General features: G+C 33.0%; 2 protein-coding genes across 3 annotated transcripts; one reads left to right on the top strand and one right to left on the bottom strand.

Annotated features, from left to right (window-relative positions):
• Positions 1 to 9,016: 9,016 nt before the first annotated feature.
• LOC126709893 (pentatricopeptide repeat-containing protein At4g02750-like) lies at positions 9,017 to 12,127 on the top strand. Its single transcript, XM_050410259.1, has one exon. It carries the CDS (start codon positions 9,022 to 9,024, stop codon positions 10,621 to 10,623), a length of 1,602 nt encoding a protein of 533 aa, XP_050266216.1. The 5' UTR covers positions 9,017 to 9,021; the 3' UTR covers positions 10,624 to 12,127.
• A 1,047-nt stretch (positions 12,128 to 13,174) lies between these two features.
• LOC126708662 (uncharacterized protein At1g01500-like) lies at positions 13,175 to 17,007 on the bottom strand. Of its 2 annotated transcripts, XM_050408510.1 has the most exons (4): positions 16,990 to 17,007; positions 16,772 to 16,909; positions 15,120 to 15,925; positions 13,175 to 13,846 (listed from the first exon to the last, which is right to left on the bottom strand). In XM_050408510.1, exons 3-4 carry the CDS (start codon positions 15,771 to 15,773, stop codon positions 13,619 to 13,621), a joined length of 882 nt encoding a protein of 293 aa, XP_050264467.1. In that variant the 5' UTR covers positions 15,774 to 15,925; positions 16,772 to 16,909; positions 16,990 to 17,007; the 3' UTR covers positions 13,175 to 13,618. The 2 variants fall into 2 exon arrangements, with proteins under 2 accessions (XP_050264467.1, XP_050264469.1); XM_050408512.1 differs by lacking the exon at positions 16,990 to 17,007 and having other exon boundaries at positions 16,745 to 16,945.
• Positions 17,008 to 18,108: the final 1,101 nt, after the last annotated feature.

Here is an 18,108-nt window from a genome sequence, read left to right as displayed (position 1 = left end):
AGATCCAGTCAGCCTTCAACTCAGATAGATGAAGATAGATCTTCTCCTCCGCCCGTTCTCGCTCATCATCGGACTTGACCAAACCGACCGTTCGCTCCCCTAAGCCCGGCCGACTCGACCCGTGGTGGTCGGTGGTAGATTGCGAGTCTGTTCTTGTTCCACTCGACTTAAGCGGGTTGAGTTCAGGTTGAGCCCAAAACCGACCCAGACCGACCCGTGGACAGTCCTAATATATATATATATATATATATATATGTGTGTGTGTGTGTGTGTCTGTGTCTGTGCACGCATGCGCGGGCATAGTTGCTTTAAAGCCAACATGATGCTCTTTTGGTCAAATGACCAAGATATTGACAAATACTACATATGATCAAGAAAAGAGTATCTATAATCAAATGAAAGCATTAAAGCCAATTGCTAAGAAAAAGGTAGAACCATAAATACTATTTGAAATAATGAAGTGGTGCTTGATGATATTTCATTCCTTGAAAGCCCATGAATAATAGAGCGAATGAAATGGGAGATACTAAAGCATAAACTTCCCCCACAAGTATAGCATAATGAGCCCAAGTCATGGTAGCCCCGGATGAAAGGAGAATAGGGGCATTAAGAAAAGGGATTTCCTTATGTGTGTAACTGTGTGTGTATATATATTTTATAACTTTTAGCATAAAATTAGTCACTTGCATAATGTGTAGAAAAATTTGACGAATTGTTTTTTGGTTAAGTGAAAAATGAAAATAGTAGATGAGATTTATAAGTGTTAGTACTAAACCCTTCATAAAATGATATAATTATTTTTTAACAAAGTATAGTTGATGCGATATATTAGATTTTATAAATAAAATCTATCTATATTTGTTATTTGAAAGTGTTTTAAATTTTGTGAGTTTTTTTCAAGGAACATAATGTATTTTACATTCGAATATTGTATAAGGCGAGCTATTTTGTAAATAATGTAATGTGTGATTGAAATTTGTTTCTAGTACTCCTTACAAATAGCTCATCGTCTATACGTCTTGAATAGCTTAAAGAAGAAGCAGATTTAAGCAAATCCATAACTTATACTAGAAAAAATAAAAGTACAAGACTTTGATAACATAATAAAATTGTAATCTTATCAAGAACTTACCAATATTTGGTTGATAAGGTAATGTAATTGTCAATAAATCAACTTCTCTTTCTTCAAACCTTCCCTCAAACCATCACTAAACTTGACTGAATGGACCTAAGTGGACCAAACTACACTAAACGGACCGAATAGAGCAGAATGTTACGCTAATATGCTCAATAGCGGCAACTAAATATGCACTTTTAAATATTATATATATATATATATATAGATTTTCAAACTTTTGTTAACATATATTCTTTTTGTAAGGTTAAATTTATTCAATCATGTGTTGGCCTTATTCTGTGCCAAATTTGCTTGTAATTTAGCAATTAGATACCCTGTATTTAGATGAGAATTATGTAAGGGTAGTGTGTGAAAGAGTGTGAAGAAATCTCAAGAAGTGTGCAATTCAAGGGAGTCTCACAACTGGATCTCGCGACTGGCAAGTCGCTAGAATGGCACACGTGTGAAGTATGCAGGGGGAGCTAAAGGGTCACGCCAGCTGTAGCATTACAGGACAAAACTTCCAGTCTGGCCAGGCAGTTAGCTCGCGACTCAAACTCGCAACTCGTTCCAGTCGCAAGGTCGAGTCTGCAAAATGCCCTGTTTGGTTGTAACTGACTCTTCGCATTCCTCATACACCTGATTATAAATTCCCTTATACCCACGAAATATAAAGAGCTTCTAGAGAGAATTTTGAGAGAGAAACTCTAGAGAAAAACAAGATTGACTCATTCACAATCTTCATATTTTGATTCTCTAAATTCCTCTACTCTCACCCTCTCCATTGACATATCCTTGAGAGGTACATTAGTCAAACCCTTATCTCACCATACCCATATCAGTGAGGAGGTATTTTAGTGCTTGGGAAGCAGTTCAGAAGGGACCAATTCATTTTGGTTGATGCAATGGGTGATTGCAGGACCCAATAAACTAGAGAAGACAAGATTCGGCGTAACCCTATTAGAACAAGAAGTTTGGAGGACTTAGGTGCACTGGTTAAATTAGGCTTGGAAGGTCTTCTGCTATTCATGTATCCCAACTTTATTCTCTAGTGGATTATTGACCACTTGGAGGGCGGCAGAAAGGTTTTTTGCCGAGTACTTCGGTTTCTTCTTTGATAACACATCGCCGTATTATCTTTGTGTTTGCATCTTTCTTCCCTTTCTCTTTACCTTTTAATTACTATTGTGATTGTGATTAATAATGGTTTAGAGTGTGTTACCAATTTGGTTATAGCTTATATTTCATATTCCGCACATATATTGTTTGATTATAAGCTTGTGTTTGTATTTAGGGGTCTAAACGTTCATAGGTGTTTTACACACTATTTGAACTTTCACTTTTAGAAAGCACTAGTAACGGTTGCACGTGCAAGGCACGTGCTGCCCCTTGAGTGAAAAAATTTTAGATAGAATTTTTTTTTGTAGTATCAAATCATGTATTTAAATTTAGAATAGTTATTTAATATATGGCTCTCTATTTATTTAATATAATAATTTCTTAGAACCTGTTTACTAAAGACAATATCTATTCACAAAAAAATAATACTAAGAATGATAACAAATGTCATCATTTCCCAACAATAAACAGCTAAGTTTTGATAAAACATTGTCACAATATTTAAATTTTCGCAATAAATGATGATATATGCTACAATTGAAACTCTTCATCAAATTAAATACCTACAACCATTTGCAATGAATATTTTGTTATACATACTTCCTTCTTTATCATTTTATTTTATAAGCCTAACTACGATACTTAGCTTACTTAATTTTTAATGAACACTTTTTTAATAAGTAAAAGAACAACATAACAAAAGACATATGTCATTGAAGTTTCTATTAGATAAAATTATAAATATAGAAGATTTAAACCTCTAATAAATTAGTGTTCTTTAGGTAACAAATAGAATACCATAGATCACCATTTTTAAGTATGACTAACACATAAAACTCAAAATATACAAAGAAAATTTCTGGGACATAAAAATTTAGTGAGGCATTTTAGATATTGCACAATGAAATATTCTAGGAATCATAAGATTTTGTTAGGATTTAATTAAGAGAGTAATAGCAGGGACTATATGCTTGTGTACAGAATATAAAGGAGGAAATTATTCAACTTTGAATGCTCGAAAATGTGTTAAAAAAAAAAACACAAGAGCTGTTTAGACCTCCAATAAATTACGGTTAGATTGCTTTTACTCTAACTTATTTAAGTACAGAAACAAGAGTAAATGAAGCGCAATCAACTAATACTAGTCTAATGCATAAACATGAACAACAAACAATAAAAGTAAAGTACAAGAGTAAAGGAAGAAAGATGCAAACACAAGATAATACGCCGATGTGTTATTGAAAAGGAAACTGAAGAACTCAGCGAAAAACCTCTCCGCCGCACTCCAAGCGGTAATTGATCTACTAGACAATCAGTTGGGATACATGGGTTAGCAAGAGACCCTCCAAGCCTAATCTACCCAATGTACCTAAGCCCTCCAAACTCCTACTCCAACAAGGCTTCTCGGAACAGTATCTTGTCTAGCTCTCCGAATCCCGCAATACGCCTGATTGCATCCGCCAAGCCTCATCGGCTTCTTTTAGCAATTCCCCAAAACTTCCCAAGCTCCAAAACACTCTCTACACTCTGAAAATGTGTGGGTTGTGTTTGGATACAAATCACCTCTCAAGGTATCACAATGGGAGAGGAAATGAGAAGAGGTTACAATGATTTCTCACTAAGGATGAGTAGCTCTCTCTCTAATAGATGGGTGTGTGTGTTATAGAAAACCTATCTAGGGTTTTTCTCTCTGAATGGCCTCCTTTACATTTGTGGGTAATGAGGGTATATATAGTATAGGTGAAGGGTAGGGAAGTCACACTTAAAAATCCTCTAGGCAGAATGTTTTGCGACTACCTCGCGGGAAAGCCTTACCTGCGAGACACTCGTGAAAACGATAGCCTAGCAAGACTCTTCAGCTTCCAATCATGTGCTCCTCACATGCCCTTTTCGCGGGAACCCCTCTCGCGAACTTCTCGCGAGCTAGTCGCGAAATGCACTAATCTTCAATTAAGCTTGAGTCTTCACCAACTTCATTCTAAACCCAATACAATAAAATCCCACAAAATATAAGGAACAAAATTAAAGCAATTACAACACTTTTTGTCATGGAATAAAGCCAACATAAAACATAGTTATAAATCACAAATTTACAAACTTTAAAGTTGGGGGAATGAAACTACTCCAAACATAAATGGGGAAAGTACTTTTTTCTATAATTTTTTTTTTTAATTGTAAAACTATGTGTTTTTTACTTTAAACAATATATTTAAAAAAAAAAAAAAAAAAAAAAAAAAAAAAAAAAAAAAAAACCAAAGAAAACTGTCTGTAAAACTATGAATTTTGGCTCAACAAATTAGCTAAATAAAAAAAAAAAAAAAAAAAAAAAAAAAAAAAGGATAGGAACACAATAAATGTCATGATATTTTCTCAATACCTTTACTTTAGCTATGGTGGGCCCTGGTATGATATTTTATAATTTTATTTTAGAGTAATGTTATATCTACAACATTTTCACAACAAATTTTAGATGGTAAATTGTTATTAATTTTTAATTGGAACAACCACTTTAAACTATGCATTAAAAAAAAATTTTAAAAAAAAAAAAAAAAACCAACAACAACAACAAAAGAAAATTGTGCGTGAAACAATGAATTTTTGCTCACCAAATTTGACTAAACCAAAAAAGAAGTTTAGGAACATAACAAAATGTTACAATATTTTCACAATACTTTTATTTTTAACCGTGGTAAATTTCTATATATATATATATATATATATATTTATAGAAATGCTATCTCCATAATATTTACATAACAAATTCGAAATGGCAAATTGTTACTAATTTTAAAATGAACCCACAACTGATATCACTTTTTAATCCATCAATAGTAGTTTACCACCTATAATTTGTTGTGAAATTAATGTGAAAATGTTGTGGACTTAGCAATTTTTTATTTGATTTATAAGAAATTAAGATCTCAACAATTGTGAAAATATCGTGATAACAACAAGTTTTACAATATTTTCATAAAATAATTTTTTTTTTCAGTTATGGTTGGTTATAGTCTTATATTTTATTATTTTATTTTGACTTATAAAAAATTGATACCTCAATAATTGTGTATTGTGAAATTTGTTGTGTTAGTATAACAATATATATGTCAGCTCATATTAATATTAAAAAATTAAAAAACACACACACACACACACACACAAACCGATGACTAAAAAAAAAAAAAAAAGGGCTAATGAAGTGATGATCAGTAAATATTGAATAAATCAAAAAGTACCGTAGCTACTACAGTAGCTTTTACACATTCACTAATTCACACAATAAGTGTTACAACATTTTCACAAAATATTTATTTTCAATTGTAGTTAGTCACAAACTTATATTTTATTATTTTATTTCGACTTATAAGAAATTGACACCTCAATAATTATATAAATATTGTGAAATTTGATGTATCAAATAACAATACCTTTATTTTTAGTTGTAGTTAATTCTAGTATGATATTTTATTTTGACCTATAAAGAATTAACATCTCAACGATTGTGAAAATATTGTGACAATTTATTGTGTTAACTAACAGCTATATATATATATATATATATATATAAAGAGTTGACTCGGCAATATTATCGAGAAAAAAAAAAAAAAAAAAAAGGCCCGTGAACGGTGCAAATTGAACAAACCAAAAAAAAAAAAAAAAAAATGCTGCTACTACTATAACTTTACACATTCACACTTTTATTATGAAAGTGTTGTGGATGTAACACTTCTTTTTTCATAATACCTTTATTTTTAGTTGTGGCTGGTTCTTGTATGATATTTTATTTTGACCTATAAAAAATTAACATCTTAACAATTGTGAAAATGTTGAAAATTTATTGTGTTAACTAACAACTCTATATAAAAAAAAATTAATAATAATAAAAAGTAAAGGAATGGACCAAACGATATTACCCGAAGGAAAAAAAAAATTAAGAGGTAGCAAAATAATGCGACGGATTGAATAAACCAAGTTACTGTAGCTTTAGCACATTTGTGCTTTTTATATATAGACTAGTAAGGGTTGCACGTGCAAGGCACGTGCTACCCTTTATTGAGAAAATTTAAGATAAATTTTTTTTTGAAATAGAATCAAATCATGTATTTAAATTTAGAATAGTTATTTAACATATAACTATCTATCTAGTATGATAATTTATTAGGAGAAGGTACTTGGTATTAAATGATACTATGTTAGCGGTATTAAAATCCAATAAGTATAAGATATGTCAGCAAAAAACAACTAACCCACTAATAATTGAAAGACATGTATTAGTGGGTAGTTATTTTTGCATACATGTCTCTCGTTTATTGAATTTTGATATGGATGACGTGGTATCATTTGAAATAAATTTTTTTTTTTTTTCTTAGAACCTATTTACTAAAGACAATATCTACTCACAAAAAAAAAAAAAAAAAAAAAAAAAAACTACTAAGAATGATAACAAATTTCGTCATCTTTCAACAATTAACAACTAAGTTTTAATAAAGCATTGCCACAATATTTAAATTTTCGTAATAAATGATGGCATATGCTATAATTGAAACTCTTCATCAAATTAAATACCTACAACTATTTGCAATGAATATTTTGTTATTCATACTTCATTCTTTATTATTTTATTTGATGAGCCTAACTACGATGTTTAGCTTACTTAATTTTTAATGAACGCCTTTTAAGGAAAAAAAAAAGAACAAAAGAACAAAATACATATGTCATTAAAGTATTTATTAGATAAAATTATAAATTTAGAAGATTTAAACCACTAATAAATTAGTGTTCTCTAAGTAACAAATAGAATACCATACATCATCATTTTTACTTTCTAAGTATGACTAACACATAAAACTCAAAATACATGAAGAAATTTTTTGGGACATTAAAATTTAATGAGGCATTGTAGTTATTGCACAATAAAATATTCTAGAAATCATAAAATTTTGTTGGGTTTAACTAAGAGAGTAATAGTAGGAACTATATAATTGTCTACAAAATATAAAGAAGGAAATTATTCAACTTTAAAATTGGAGGGGATGAAACTACCCCAAACATAAAGGGGGGAAGTACTTTTTTCCATAACTCTTTTTTGTTGGTAAAACTGTGTTTTTTACTTTAAACAATGTGTTAAAAAAAAAAAAAAAATCAGCCCAAGAAAAATGTTCGTAAAACTATGAATTTTGGCTCAACAAATTGGCTAAAAAAAAAAAAAAAAAGGCTAGGAACACAATAAATATCATGATATTTTTTCAATACCTTTATTTTAGCTATGGTGGGCCCTGGTATGATATTTTATAATTTTATTTTAGAGTAATGCTATATCCATAACATTTTTACAACAAATTCTAGGTGGTAAATTGTTATTGATTTTAATTGGGACAACCATTTTAAACTATGCATTAAAAAAGCAACAAACAAAAAATCAACAAAAGAAAATTTTGCATAAAACAGTGAATTTTTGCTCACCAAATTTGACTAAACCAAAAAAAAAGTCTAAGAACACAACAAATTGTCACAATATTTTTACAATACATTTATTTCCAACCATTGTAAGTTTAAGTCTGATATATTATTATTTATTTTATAGAAATGCTATTTCTATAATATTTTCATAACAAATTATAGTTGGCAAGTGGTTACTGATTTTAAAATAAACTTAGGACTAATTTCACTTTTTTATCCATCAATAGTAGCTTACCTATGATTTGTTGTGAAATTAATGTGAAAATGTTGTGAATCTAGAATTTTTTTATTTGATCTATAAGAAACTGAGATCTCAAAAATTGTGAAAATATTGTGATAACAACAAGTGTTACAGCATTCTCACAAAACAATTATTTTCATTTGTGGTTGGTCACAATCTCATTTTTATTATTTTATTTTGACCTATAAGAAATTGACATCTCAATAATTGTGAAAATACTGTGAAATTTGTTGTGTCAATATAACAATATATATATATATATATATATATGCAAGCTTATATAAATTTTTTTTAAAAGCACAAACCTATGACGAGAAAGAAAAAAAAAAAAACTGTGATGAACAATACGTATTAAACAAACCAAAAATTATTGTAACTTTTACACATTCACCCAACAAGTGTCACAATATTTTCACAAAACATTTATTTTCAGTTATTGGTCATAGTCTCATATTTTATTATTTTATTTCGACCTATAAGAAATTGATACCTCAATAATTGTGAAAATATTACAGAATTTATCGTGTCAATATAACTAGATATATATATATGCCACTTCATATAAATATTTAAAAAAAAAAAAAAACAAATAGACGACTAAAAAAAAAAACACTATAGCTACAGTGCCACTTGAACAAACCCAAGAGGCACTGTTTGCGCATTCCCGCTTTTTATCTCCACCGTCTTTTTTAAAGGGTGAAACAAATAAAGTTTTTAATAGTGCTGGGTGCTATTTTTCATAATTATTAAGATCTATTGTGATTGAAATAAAATTATTTTTACTATGTACTAATTGCCACTAAAAATTCTAATTAAAAAAATAATAACAAAAAAAATCACTATTAAATTATTAATATTACTTTCACTATGTTCTGATCATAACATATACGTCAACAATATTATCGTAAAATTTTATCATTGAAAAAAGAATTTAAGTACTTAAGTTTTCCCATACTCATCAGTACTAAATTCAGTTTTTTTTTTTTTTTTTTTTTTTCCCTATTTAAAAAAAATAAAACTAAAATAAAAAAAAGTTTGCCGGCGTGTGCTTTTGTAATAAAGGACCTCATATTGGCCACAAATAATAATGCAAGATATGCGCAGGTTAGACAAAGTCCTTATTACATATTCGCGCCAGATATGCACTCTTTCAACGCCCAATCTCAATTCCATGATTAACACTTACTTTCAACAAAATTGCATTAACCATGCACGTAAACTGTTTGATCAAAACCCCTCGTCCCGAAACGTCGTCTCTTGGAACACAATGATCAATGGTTATGTTAAGAACCACCAAATGCAACATGCCCACGATTTGTTCGATGAAATGCCCATGAAAGACGTGGTTTCTTGGAACACCATGCTATCAGGTTTTCACAAGACCAAAAATCCAGAAGCAGTGTATTTATGCATTGTACAAATGAGAAGGGTTGGTTTTAGACCCAATGAGTATACTCTATCTATAGTGATTAGTGCATTTTTGGACTCAGTGTTCAATGTCTTAGTCTCACAAATTCATGCTCATGCCGTCTGTTTGGCGCTTAATATGAGTGTTTTTGTTGGGTCAGCATTGATGAGAGGATACGCAAATGTGGGGAATCAGGTGGGTTTACGGAGAGTGTTTGAGGATATTTTGGTAAAAGATGTCACATCATGGAATGCATTGGTTTCCGGTTATATGAAATTGGGTTGCATGGTTGAGGCTCAGGGAGTCTTTGATGCGATGCCTGAGAGGAATATAGTCTCTTGGACTAGTTTGGTAAATGGGTACATTTGCAATAAGAGGATAAATGAAGCTCGGTCTGTTTTTAATAAAATGACTGAAAGGAATGTGTTTTCATGGACTGTAATGATTAGCGGCTATGTGCAAAATCAGAAATTTATGGATGCATTAGAACTTTTTATCTGGATGTTGAAATCAGGGTGTCAGCCTAATCATTTTACTTTTTCAAGTGTGTTAGATGCATGTGCTGGGTGTTCTTCTCTTATCATGGGACAGCAAGTTCATTCTAGCATTTTAAAGTCTGGAGTACCAGGTGATGACATCTTGTCAACCTCAGTGGTTGATATGTATGCAAAATGCGGGGACATTGAAGCGGCATTTAGCTTTTTTGAGTCCATGCCAAATAAGAATTTGGTGTCATGGAATTCAATAATAGGAGGTTTTGCTAGGCATGGATTAGCAATAAGAGCATTGGAGGAGTTTGAAAGAATGATAAAGTTTGGTGTTAGGCCTGATGAAATTACATTCGTCAACGTGTTATCAGCATGTGGGCATGGAGGGTTGATTGCAGAAGGTGAAAAGTACTTCAACTCCATGGTTGAGTACACAATAAAAGCAGGAGTGGAGCATTATGCTTGCATGGTAGATCTCTATGGGAGAGCGGGTAAGCTCGAGAAAGCAGAGAAATTTATCAAAGAAATGCCTTTTGAGCCTGATGTTGTCATATGGGGTGCATTGCTTGGTGCATGTGGGTTGCATTCAAGCTTGGAACTTGGTCAGGTTGCTGCAGAGAGGATTTGCAAATTGAAAAACGATCATCCTGCAGTGTACTCAATGCTTTCAAAGATTCAAGGTGAAAAGGAAGAATGGAGCAGTGTAATTGAGTTCAGGGAAATGATGAAAGAGAGGCATGTTAAAAAGCAGAAGGCAAGTAGTTGGGTTGAGTCTCCTTTTGGTGACAGATAACAAAATGACAGAAATGCTTCTAGTAAAGTCATCTTTGCTACCAAATTATTCAACCAAAGATCTTTCCACACAACAAAATCTTTTAAAATGATGTCTTCTTCAACAAGAAATGAATTTTCAACATGCATCACAAGGGATAAGAATTTTTCTTCATGAAGTTGCTCAACAAGATACCAAGTGCAAAGATGGTTGATGTCTCAGTTACATCTACTGCAGCAGAAACCCTATGATCTGATGAAAGATTAAAATAAATTAGGATAGAGTCAACAGACGGAGCATAAAATAGAACACAAATTGTGGGATAGAGGATTTGTATTCCCCAAAATGAATTGTGCAAGTCTTTGTTATTAATAGTAAAGTGGCATTGCTGCATGTGTGGGTGGCCGTGGGCTGGCTGCTTGCTGTATGCTTGGGCTGTTGTCAGCGGAATGCAGCGATGGCTTGCAGCATGCGTGAGTAACCATGGAGTGTTGCCAGCGGCAAGCACGCATGGCTTGCTGCACGCATGGGTAGCCATGGCTTAGTACCAGCAGGCTATGCCGTAGATCAAGAACTGACCAACAAAGATGTCATAGTTAAAGAAGCATGTGAGAAGATTAAGGCCACTAAAGAAAGAATGAACTGGATCTACTACTTCAAGCACCGAGAGGAGTTTGCAGTAGGGGACATGGTGTATTTCAAGTTGCAGCCTTATATACAACTCTCAGTGGCAGTTAGAACCATCACCATGTCATCTGCTAGATATGTTGGTACATTCAAGATTTTGCAGATGGTTGGGCCAATGGCTTATAAGTTGGATTTGCCTGTTGATGCACCAAGAGGAGTTTGCAGTAGGGGACATGGTGTATTTCAAGTTGCAGCCTTATATACAACTCTCAGTGGCAGTTAGAAGCATCATCATGTCATCTGCTAGATATGTTGGTACATTCAAGATTTTGCAGAGGGTTGGGCCAATGGCTTATAAGTTGGATTTGCTTGTTGATGCACACATTCTTCCCATATTCCATGTCTAGCTTCTTAAAAAAAATTGGAAAACACTATCAGTTCCAAAAACCTTTACCAGCCGTAGGTGCCAATGAAGGAACATTAATGCCCTGGCCTATGGTTGATTGGTTGTTCTCGACCACAGAACTTGTAGTAGGAAACAAGAAGTCTTGATTCTCTGGCAAGGGTTGTCCCCTGCTGATGCTACCTGGGAAGAACAAGTCCTCATTCAACAACAATTCTTGATTTTCTCCTTAAGGACAAGTATAGCTCTCCCAAGGGGAGGGGAGATATAACAGTTCAAGTGGCAGGATATTTGGGTTACATTATCATTTATTTTAATAATGGTTAGCTAGTTGAGAGATAAGCTCCTTAGTTTTAGTTAGTTGAATCGGTAGTGGTTTGTTTGTTATGTAACATATGTTCCTTCTTTGTAATAGTTTAACTACTCCAGAAATAAATGAGATCATTGCACTCTGTTATACACGAGTATTTTGGAGGACATGGCTCCCTTGATCTAGTCATAAATTTCCTTGTTTCTGTCTTGCTGCAGAAAGAGTTCACCATAGGGAATGATAAAGGTCCTGGGACAAAGTTATTATTTACCAATTAAATAAGCTAAAAATCATGTGTTTTGTTCTTCTCATAAATTTCAGGTTCGAAAGAAGTTTGTGAGAAACTGCATTATTGTTCTTATTGTATGCAAGGATAATGTCTCACCCATGCTGCCCAATAACAAATCTCTTCACCTGGAATTGGAAGAGTCATTCCTAAGAATAATCTCTACACAGCCCCAGGAGCTGTTGCAGCAGTGCCTCAGCTTCTCAACTCAAAATGTTGAAGATTGCCCACACTTTTTCACAGCATTAAAAACTGGGTTCTGCCGTGAAGCTTGACCTCTGCAAGCAGACAACCTCTGTTAGAAAGTAGTACCGGTGTTTATGTTGTGGTTAAAAAATATTGTTTCACTTCACCATTTTGCTTCTGTCATTGCTGAGGTTTAGCCTTTTTCTATCAAATATTGTGCATACTAAATAGCATTTAGAGAGAACTTTGTGTGTGTTGTGCATATAAAACTGGATCTTTCCCACCTCTGCAACAGAAACAAGTCTGAATGCTTTTGAAATCCTTCCTGACATCATCCTATCTGCCCATATTTAGTGCTTATCTAATTATCTGAAAATAAGTTCCACTAGGAGAAGGCTATTGCCAACTGTGTCCTGGCTGCTTAGAATGCAATCTGATGCATTTCATTCCAACTTCCCATTTGGAAATTTGGAAGCCTGTCAGATACCTCTAGAAATGGCTTTTGAACCCGGTTAATTTTTACTATTGCGTTTGCAGTCTGATTACAATTACAAATGCATTCTTATTTGGAGTTAAATTTTGGTGAAACCATTCTCTGTAAGAGACTTTTTAATTTCCAGTGATTAAATATGACAAGTAATATTTGTCTTCATACAATGAAATGGGTTTTACATATGGAGAAATTATTTGGTATACCTGGTGTAAACAGTTCGAATTAGAATGATGACAATATAGTCCATCAAGAAAAAAACCAACAAAATAAGTACAAACACAAATTATTCATGACCTGTAAAGGGGATCTACATTTCTTTCCATTACTCAAAATTACACTGCTATCAACACCTTAGAAAACAAAAGAACTTCACAGATATAGAAGGCCACGCCAGACAACACTAGCTACATAAGGATCTCAACACACTAACGTTCCCTACAAAATCAAGTGAGAGATGCTGAAAGATTTCCTGAATTTATGGTTGTACATTTGAAATAAATGAACCTTTTATATCAGATGCAAGGCTTAGCCCCAGCAGAAAACAAGAAAAGCTTGAACTCATACATTCCTTCACTTGATTGCAAAAGCCATAAGCCCCTCCATATTGTCAACTGGAACACGTCAGAAGTACCACTAAGTTGCCTTAATTTGTTTCATAGGGGTGTTGAATGGACGGCATTAGGCTAGAAGGGAAAACAGGGAAAGTGTGGATTACAGTGGTCGCCTTCTAAAGTTTCTGGTGGTGCCTTGGTATGTTCGAACCAGCAAACCCACTCCAATTCCAATTCCAAGACAAACACTAAGGCCAATCCCGACACCCACTCTTACACCAGCATTGAACCATGTAATCTCTCCATCTTCACCTTCAAAATATGTTGACCCAAAGTAGGGGTTATTGTAGTATTCATTTTCTGGTTTGTGCTTCAGGAATTTTGACATCTGCAAAGTATAAATAAAATCAGGATGCCAGGTTATGGGAAGCAAAATTTAGAAGCAAAGTAAAATATGTGTAAACAAAAAAACATGATTGGTGAAGAAATATTTGTTAATAACCCAAAAAAAATTATAAAGCATATGAGTCATGGGAAGTATTAACAACATGCCAAACTATGAAAATCATATGGATGAAAAGTAATTAAATCCTAGCTACAATAACAATATCAATTATGATCACATTTGGACTATTGCACCCACTTGACCTTAATGTGCGATGCTGTTGACTTCAACCAATCAAGATAATTACAGAAATTGCATACTGGTCATCAGTGTGAAGATTAAGTTCCTATAGGGATTAAAGCACTTTTTGCCTTCTTGAGAGTATTTTAGTATCATGAAGTAACTCAAAGGATGTCAAGAGGCAACAATATCTAAATAAGGGCATCTATTTGTAGATCAGCTGATATACTAATGAAATTCACAAATGAAAAGATGCTTTAGTAGATAGAGGAAGAACATCCATATCCATATAGATACGTTGTGTAATTATGTGAATACAATATAGTATGAACTAAAAGGTAAGTTCACCAGAGAGCTCCTATGACTCCATAGAACTTTGCGTTTAGCAGCATTTGACTCCTCAACAAAGTAGGTGATCTCTTTATTAGTTTATGGCCACGTTTTAGCACTAGTGGTAGTGGAACTAAGGCAACAAAAGAGAAAATTATATATCTACACCATAAGCAAACTATAATACTTTACAGTGACTAAGTTCAAGGTGGTATGAAGTAATAAAAAGAATTTTTCTACTCTTTACAAGGCCAAGGTCATGTTGAGAAGACCTCTTTACTAAATCAGAATGGCTGCACAAGTGTACATACGGGTTCCATGATTATTTCTTATTCATATATGTATACAGTACATAGAAAACCATGAAAGACTGAAGAAATAGGATAAAAAATATTTTTATTATACGTCTCTTCCAAATTCTAATAAGTCAATAAAATAATGTCATACGAAACAAAAAGGGTAGCATTGTATTAGTTCTTAACTTCAAAACATTTTCCAGCACCTATCCTTCTGACCATTTAGGATAAGATTGTCTATGCCTTACAGGCATCCAATATTCTATGCACCAAACAAATAGAGTGAATATTTATGCAGCAAGCATGGGCAAGTTTAATGCAACACACACACAAAATATGAACAGAACATCTAAAAGTCAGAAAAACAAATCCAATCTAAAATTTAAAGATTTAGATTAGCAAAGCAGTACATGCAAATTAAGCCTGTAAGGAACATCTTTTGGGCTTTCAGTCACCTCATATTCAGGTATCGAATCCAACATGCCCTTCCTTGTATGCCTTTTCCGATGACTAAGCTGCAAAGTCTTTGTTAAGATAATTGGAGTGCTCAAAAAGGACCCTGCAATGTAGACCTCAATTGTAGGTGAAGCCAAGTCTGGCCCCAGCATCGGCTTCTCCTTAAAGAAGCCAGTTTCCACGGTAGTATCTGATGCACAATCAATGCTCCATCCCTGGCCTTGATTATTTGATTCTCCAACAAAACCATTGTGATTACACAATTCTAAAACCCCTGATAACACAAGAACATCCTTATCGAAGACTTCAAACTTCACACTTCCTGTCATCCTGATACTATCAGTGCTCACAAATGTAGCTTCTTCAGACTTCTTATCTAATCGATCCCTTCTAAGAAGGGTTGAAACCCCGTCAGAATATATGCTAGTTCTGACACCATTAACTTCAAGAAGCGTATCATGATCAAGTGGAATATGGTTTAGTGTGAGGTACTCAGGAGAGGAATCATCAATCTTGCATTTGCTAAATCTAACATAAAAAACCCTCAAATCAAGCCAAGGTAATGATTCCTTGATGCAGGGTTGATAAGAAGAGTTCCTCATAACCATGTCCCTATTGTAAGCTGGCTAATTCAATTAGATGACTTGTAAGAATTCTCCATTGCCGGAAGAGTTTAATCTTCAGTAAAAATTTTCCACTTTAATTGAGTTGATGAGTTGTGATAATTCAAACAAATGCAATTCAGGCAAGGAAAGAAGACCTGCAGCCATATGAATGAAGTCAGACCATAGAAATTTACATGGCATAATTTGGACACAGCAAAACCAAAAACCCAACTCATCAGTGTGCCCAATAGAAAGGATTGGGGGTGTCAATCTATAATAAAAGAGATTAAGCCCAACTTCTCCTAAGAACCAAACTGAACAGAGGAATCTACATGAACAAAATATATAGAAAAACACTTTCTATTTTATAATGGCAGAAATTCAGTTCAAAGAGACAGAACACCTCATAGAAGGAATAAATAAATAAATAAGAAGGAATGAGGAGCTGTCTAAACTCTAAACTCAACTGGATATGAATCTTGTCAAGATAGATGGCATTAACATGTTGCTCATGTAGGTGATAAATTACTAATTGTCCTAAAAGTTTTAGTTGTTAGAAAAAAGGATTTTGATACCATGATAAATTATGAATTGTCCCAAAATTTTAAGCGGTGAAGAAATAGTGAATTTCATCAAGTATTATTCTAACTGTAGGAATTGCGTACAGAAAACAAAGGACAAATAGTTAAGTAGAGGAAAGGCCAAAGCAACTAACAAACCAGAAACAGAAAGAAAAGATAAGGGTTAAGAAGAAGAAAAATCCCAGAGAAAAGTCCTAGTATATAGCTTAAGCCCAACAAATGTTCATCGCAAAATTAAAAGCTGAAGAAAATAGTCTTTCAAAACTTATTCAAACCAAGCTGAGCAGGAAAAAAAAAAAAAAAAAAAATCACATCAAAATAAACTTAAAACATATAATTTCAGAAAAAAGAAGAAAAATAACCAGACAGGGAACAATTTAAATAATAACTTACATGTAAATAAAAAAACCATTATTTTACCTTCAAAGAAACGAAGAATCGCCACCAGAGCAATAGCTTAAACACTAGAGAAAGAATTTGTGTATCTCCTTTTATTTGGTATTGCTGAAATTGCAAGTCTGTGAAGATGAAAGCAGACTAAGAATAGAATACAGCCATCTGATTAGAGAGTAACAAAACTTTAGCACAAAAAAACAAAGTAACGGAACAAAAGCCACAGATTTTAATAAAATTGTCACCTGGCTGTAAACGACAAATAACTCACGTCATGTATGCTACCATGCAGAAAAAAACATTACTCTCTCTCTCTCTCTCTCTCTCTCTCTCAAATATTACCATGGAATCATGCAAAACCAAAACCGTATATTCAATAACAAAAAAAAAAAAAAAAAATTCTCACCTCATATAATATATTACACTTGACAGTTACAAGCTCTCTCTGCAGCCTCTAGATTGAATAAAGAAGAATAATCGAATATGAGCCTCTAGTCTGAGAATTGACCCTCCAATACTACAAAAACAGAGCTTTCGATCTTCTATAGAAGAATCGTGGCCATGCAAAGTACAACTTGTCAAATCGCAAACAATAAACGACACAAGTCCCCGTATTTGACAAACAAAGTTGGGATGTCTTTGATTTGCTTTAATTCACAATCGATCAATTCAAAAAATGAGAACAACCCAAGTCGTCAATTTTCACGAACAATAACGGGTTATCTTGTACTTGATTCGTTTTATTATTTCTTTTTGTTGGATTAGCAAGTATTACTGGTCCATATGTAGACTAGGGTCACTCAGTATTTGATATTATTCAGATCTTATCCAATAAAGGAACACGCAGGTTCACAAGATCGGCATATTGAAAATTTGAAAGGGATGGGCAAGCGTTATATTACACAGTAAAGATTTATTATGAATTTATGAGATAATAGCCTCTCTCTCTCTCTCTCTCTCTCTCTCTACAGATTAACGAGGTTAATATATATGGTACAAGGCTACAAGCAACTTGTGACACTCACACAACAACTTCATAACTTGTATCCATAAACAAATAAATAAATAAACCCTTCATATCTTGTTTCTTCTTTTTCTTTTTTATTATAAATCATTACTTGTTTCATTACTCTGATAAATTGTGATTGGTATAACTTTATTTTGATATAACCCCAAGATTAACATCATTACTTTTAATATAATCTCACTACTAACATCACCTCAATAATTTTGGAAAAAATATTATGAACTTTTGTGTCACTAGGTCTACTAAAAAAAGGCATTAATATTATTAAGCTCAATTGTGTACTTGTTAGTTGTTACATGGGATGAGATGTGATGATTTTTTTTTTCGATAATTCGAT

Source organism: Quercus robur, chromosome 12 (assembly GCF_932294415.1).
Source record: "Quercus robur chromosome 12, dhQueRobu3.1, whole genome shotgun sequence".
Lineage (NCBI taxonomy): Eukaryota > Viridiplantae > Streptophyta > Magnoliopsida > Fagales > Fagaceae > Quercus > Quercus robur.
Note: the sequence above shows the minus strand (reverse complement) of the source record. Positions and strands in the feature narration are given on the sequence as shown.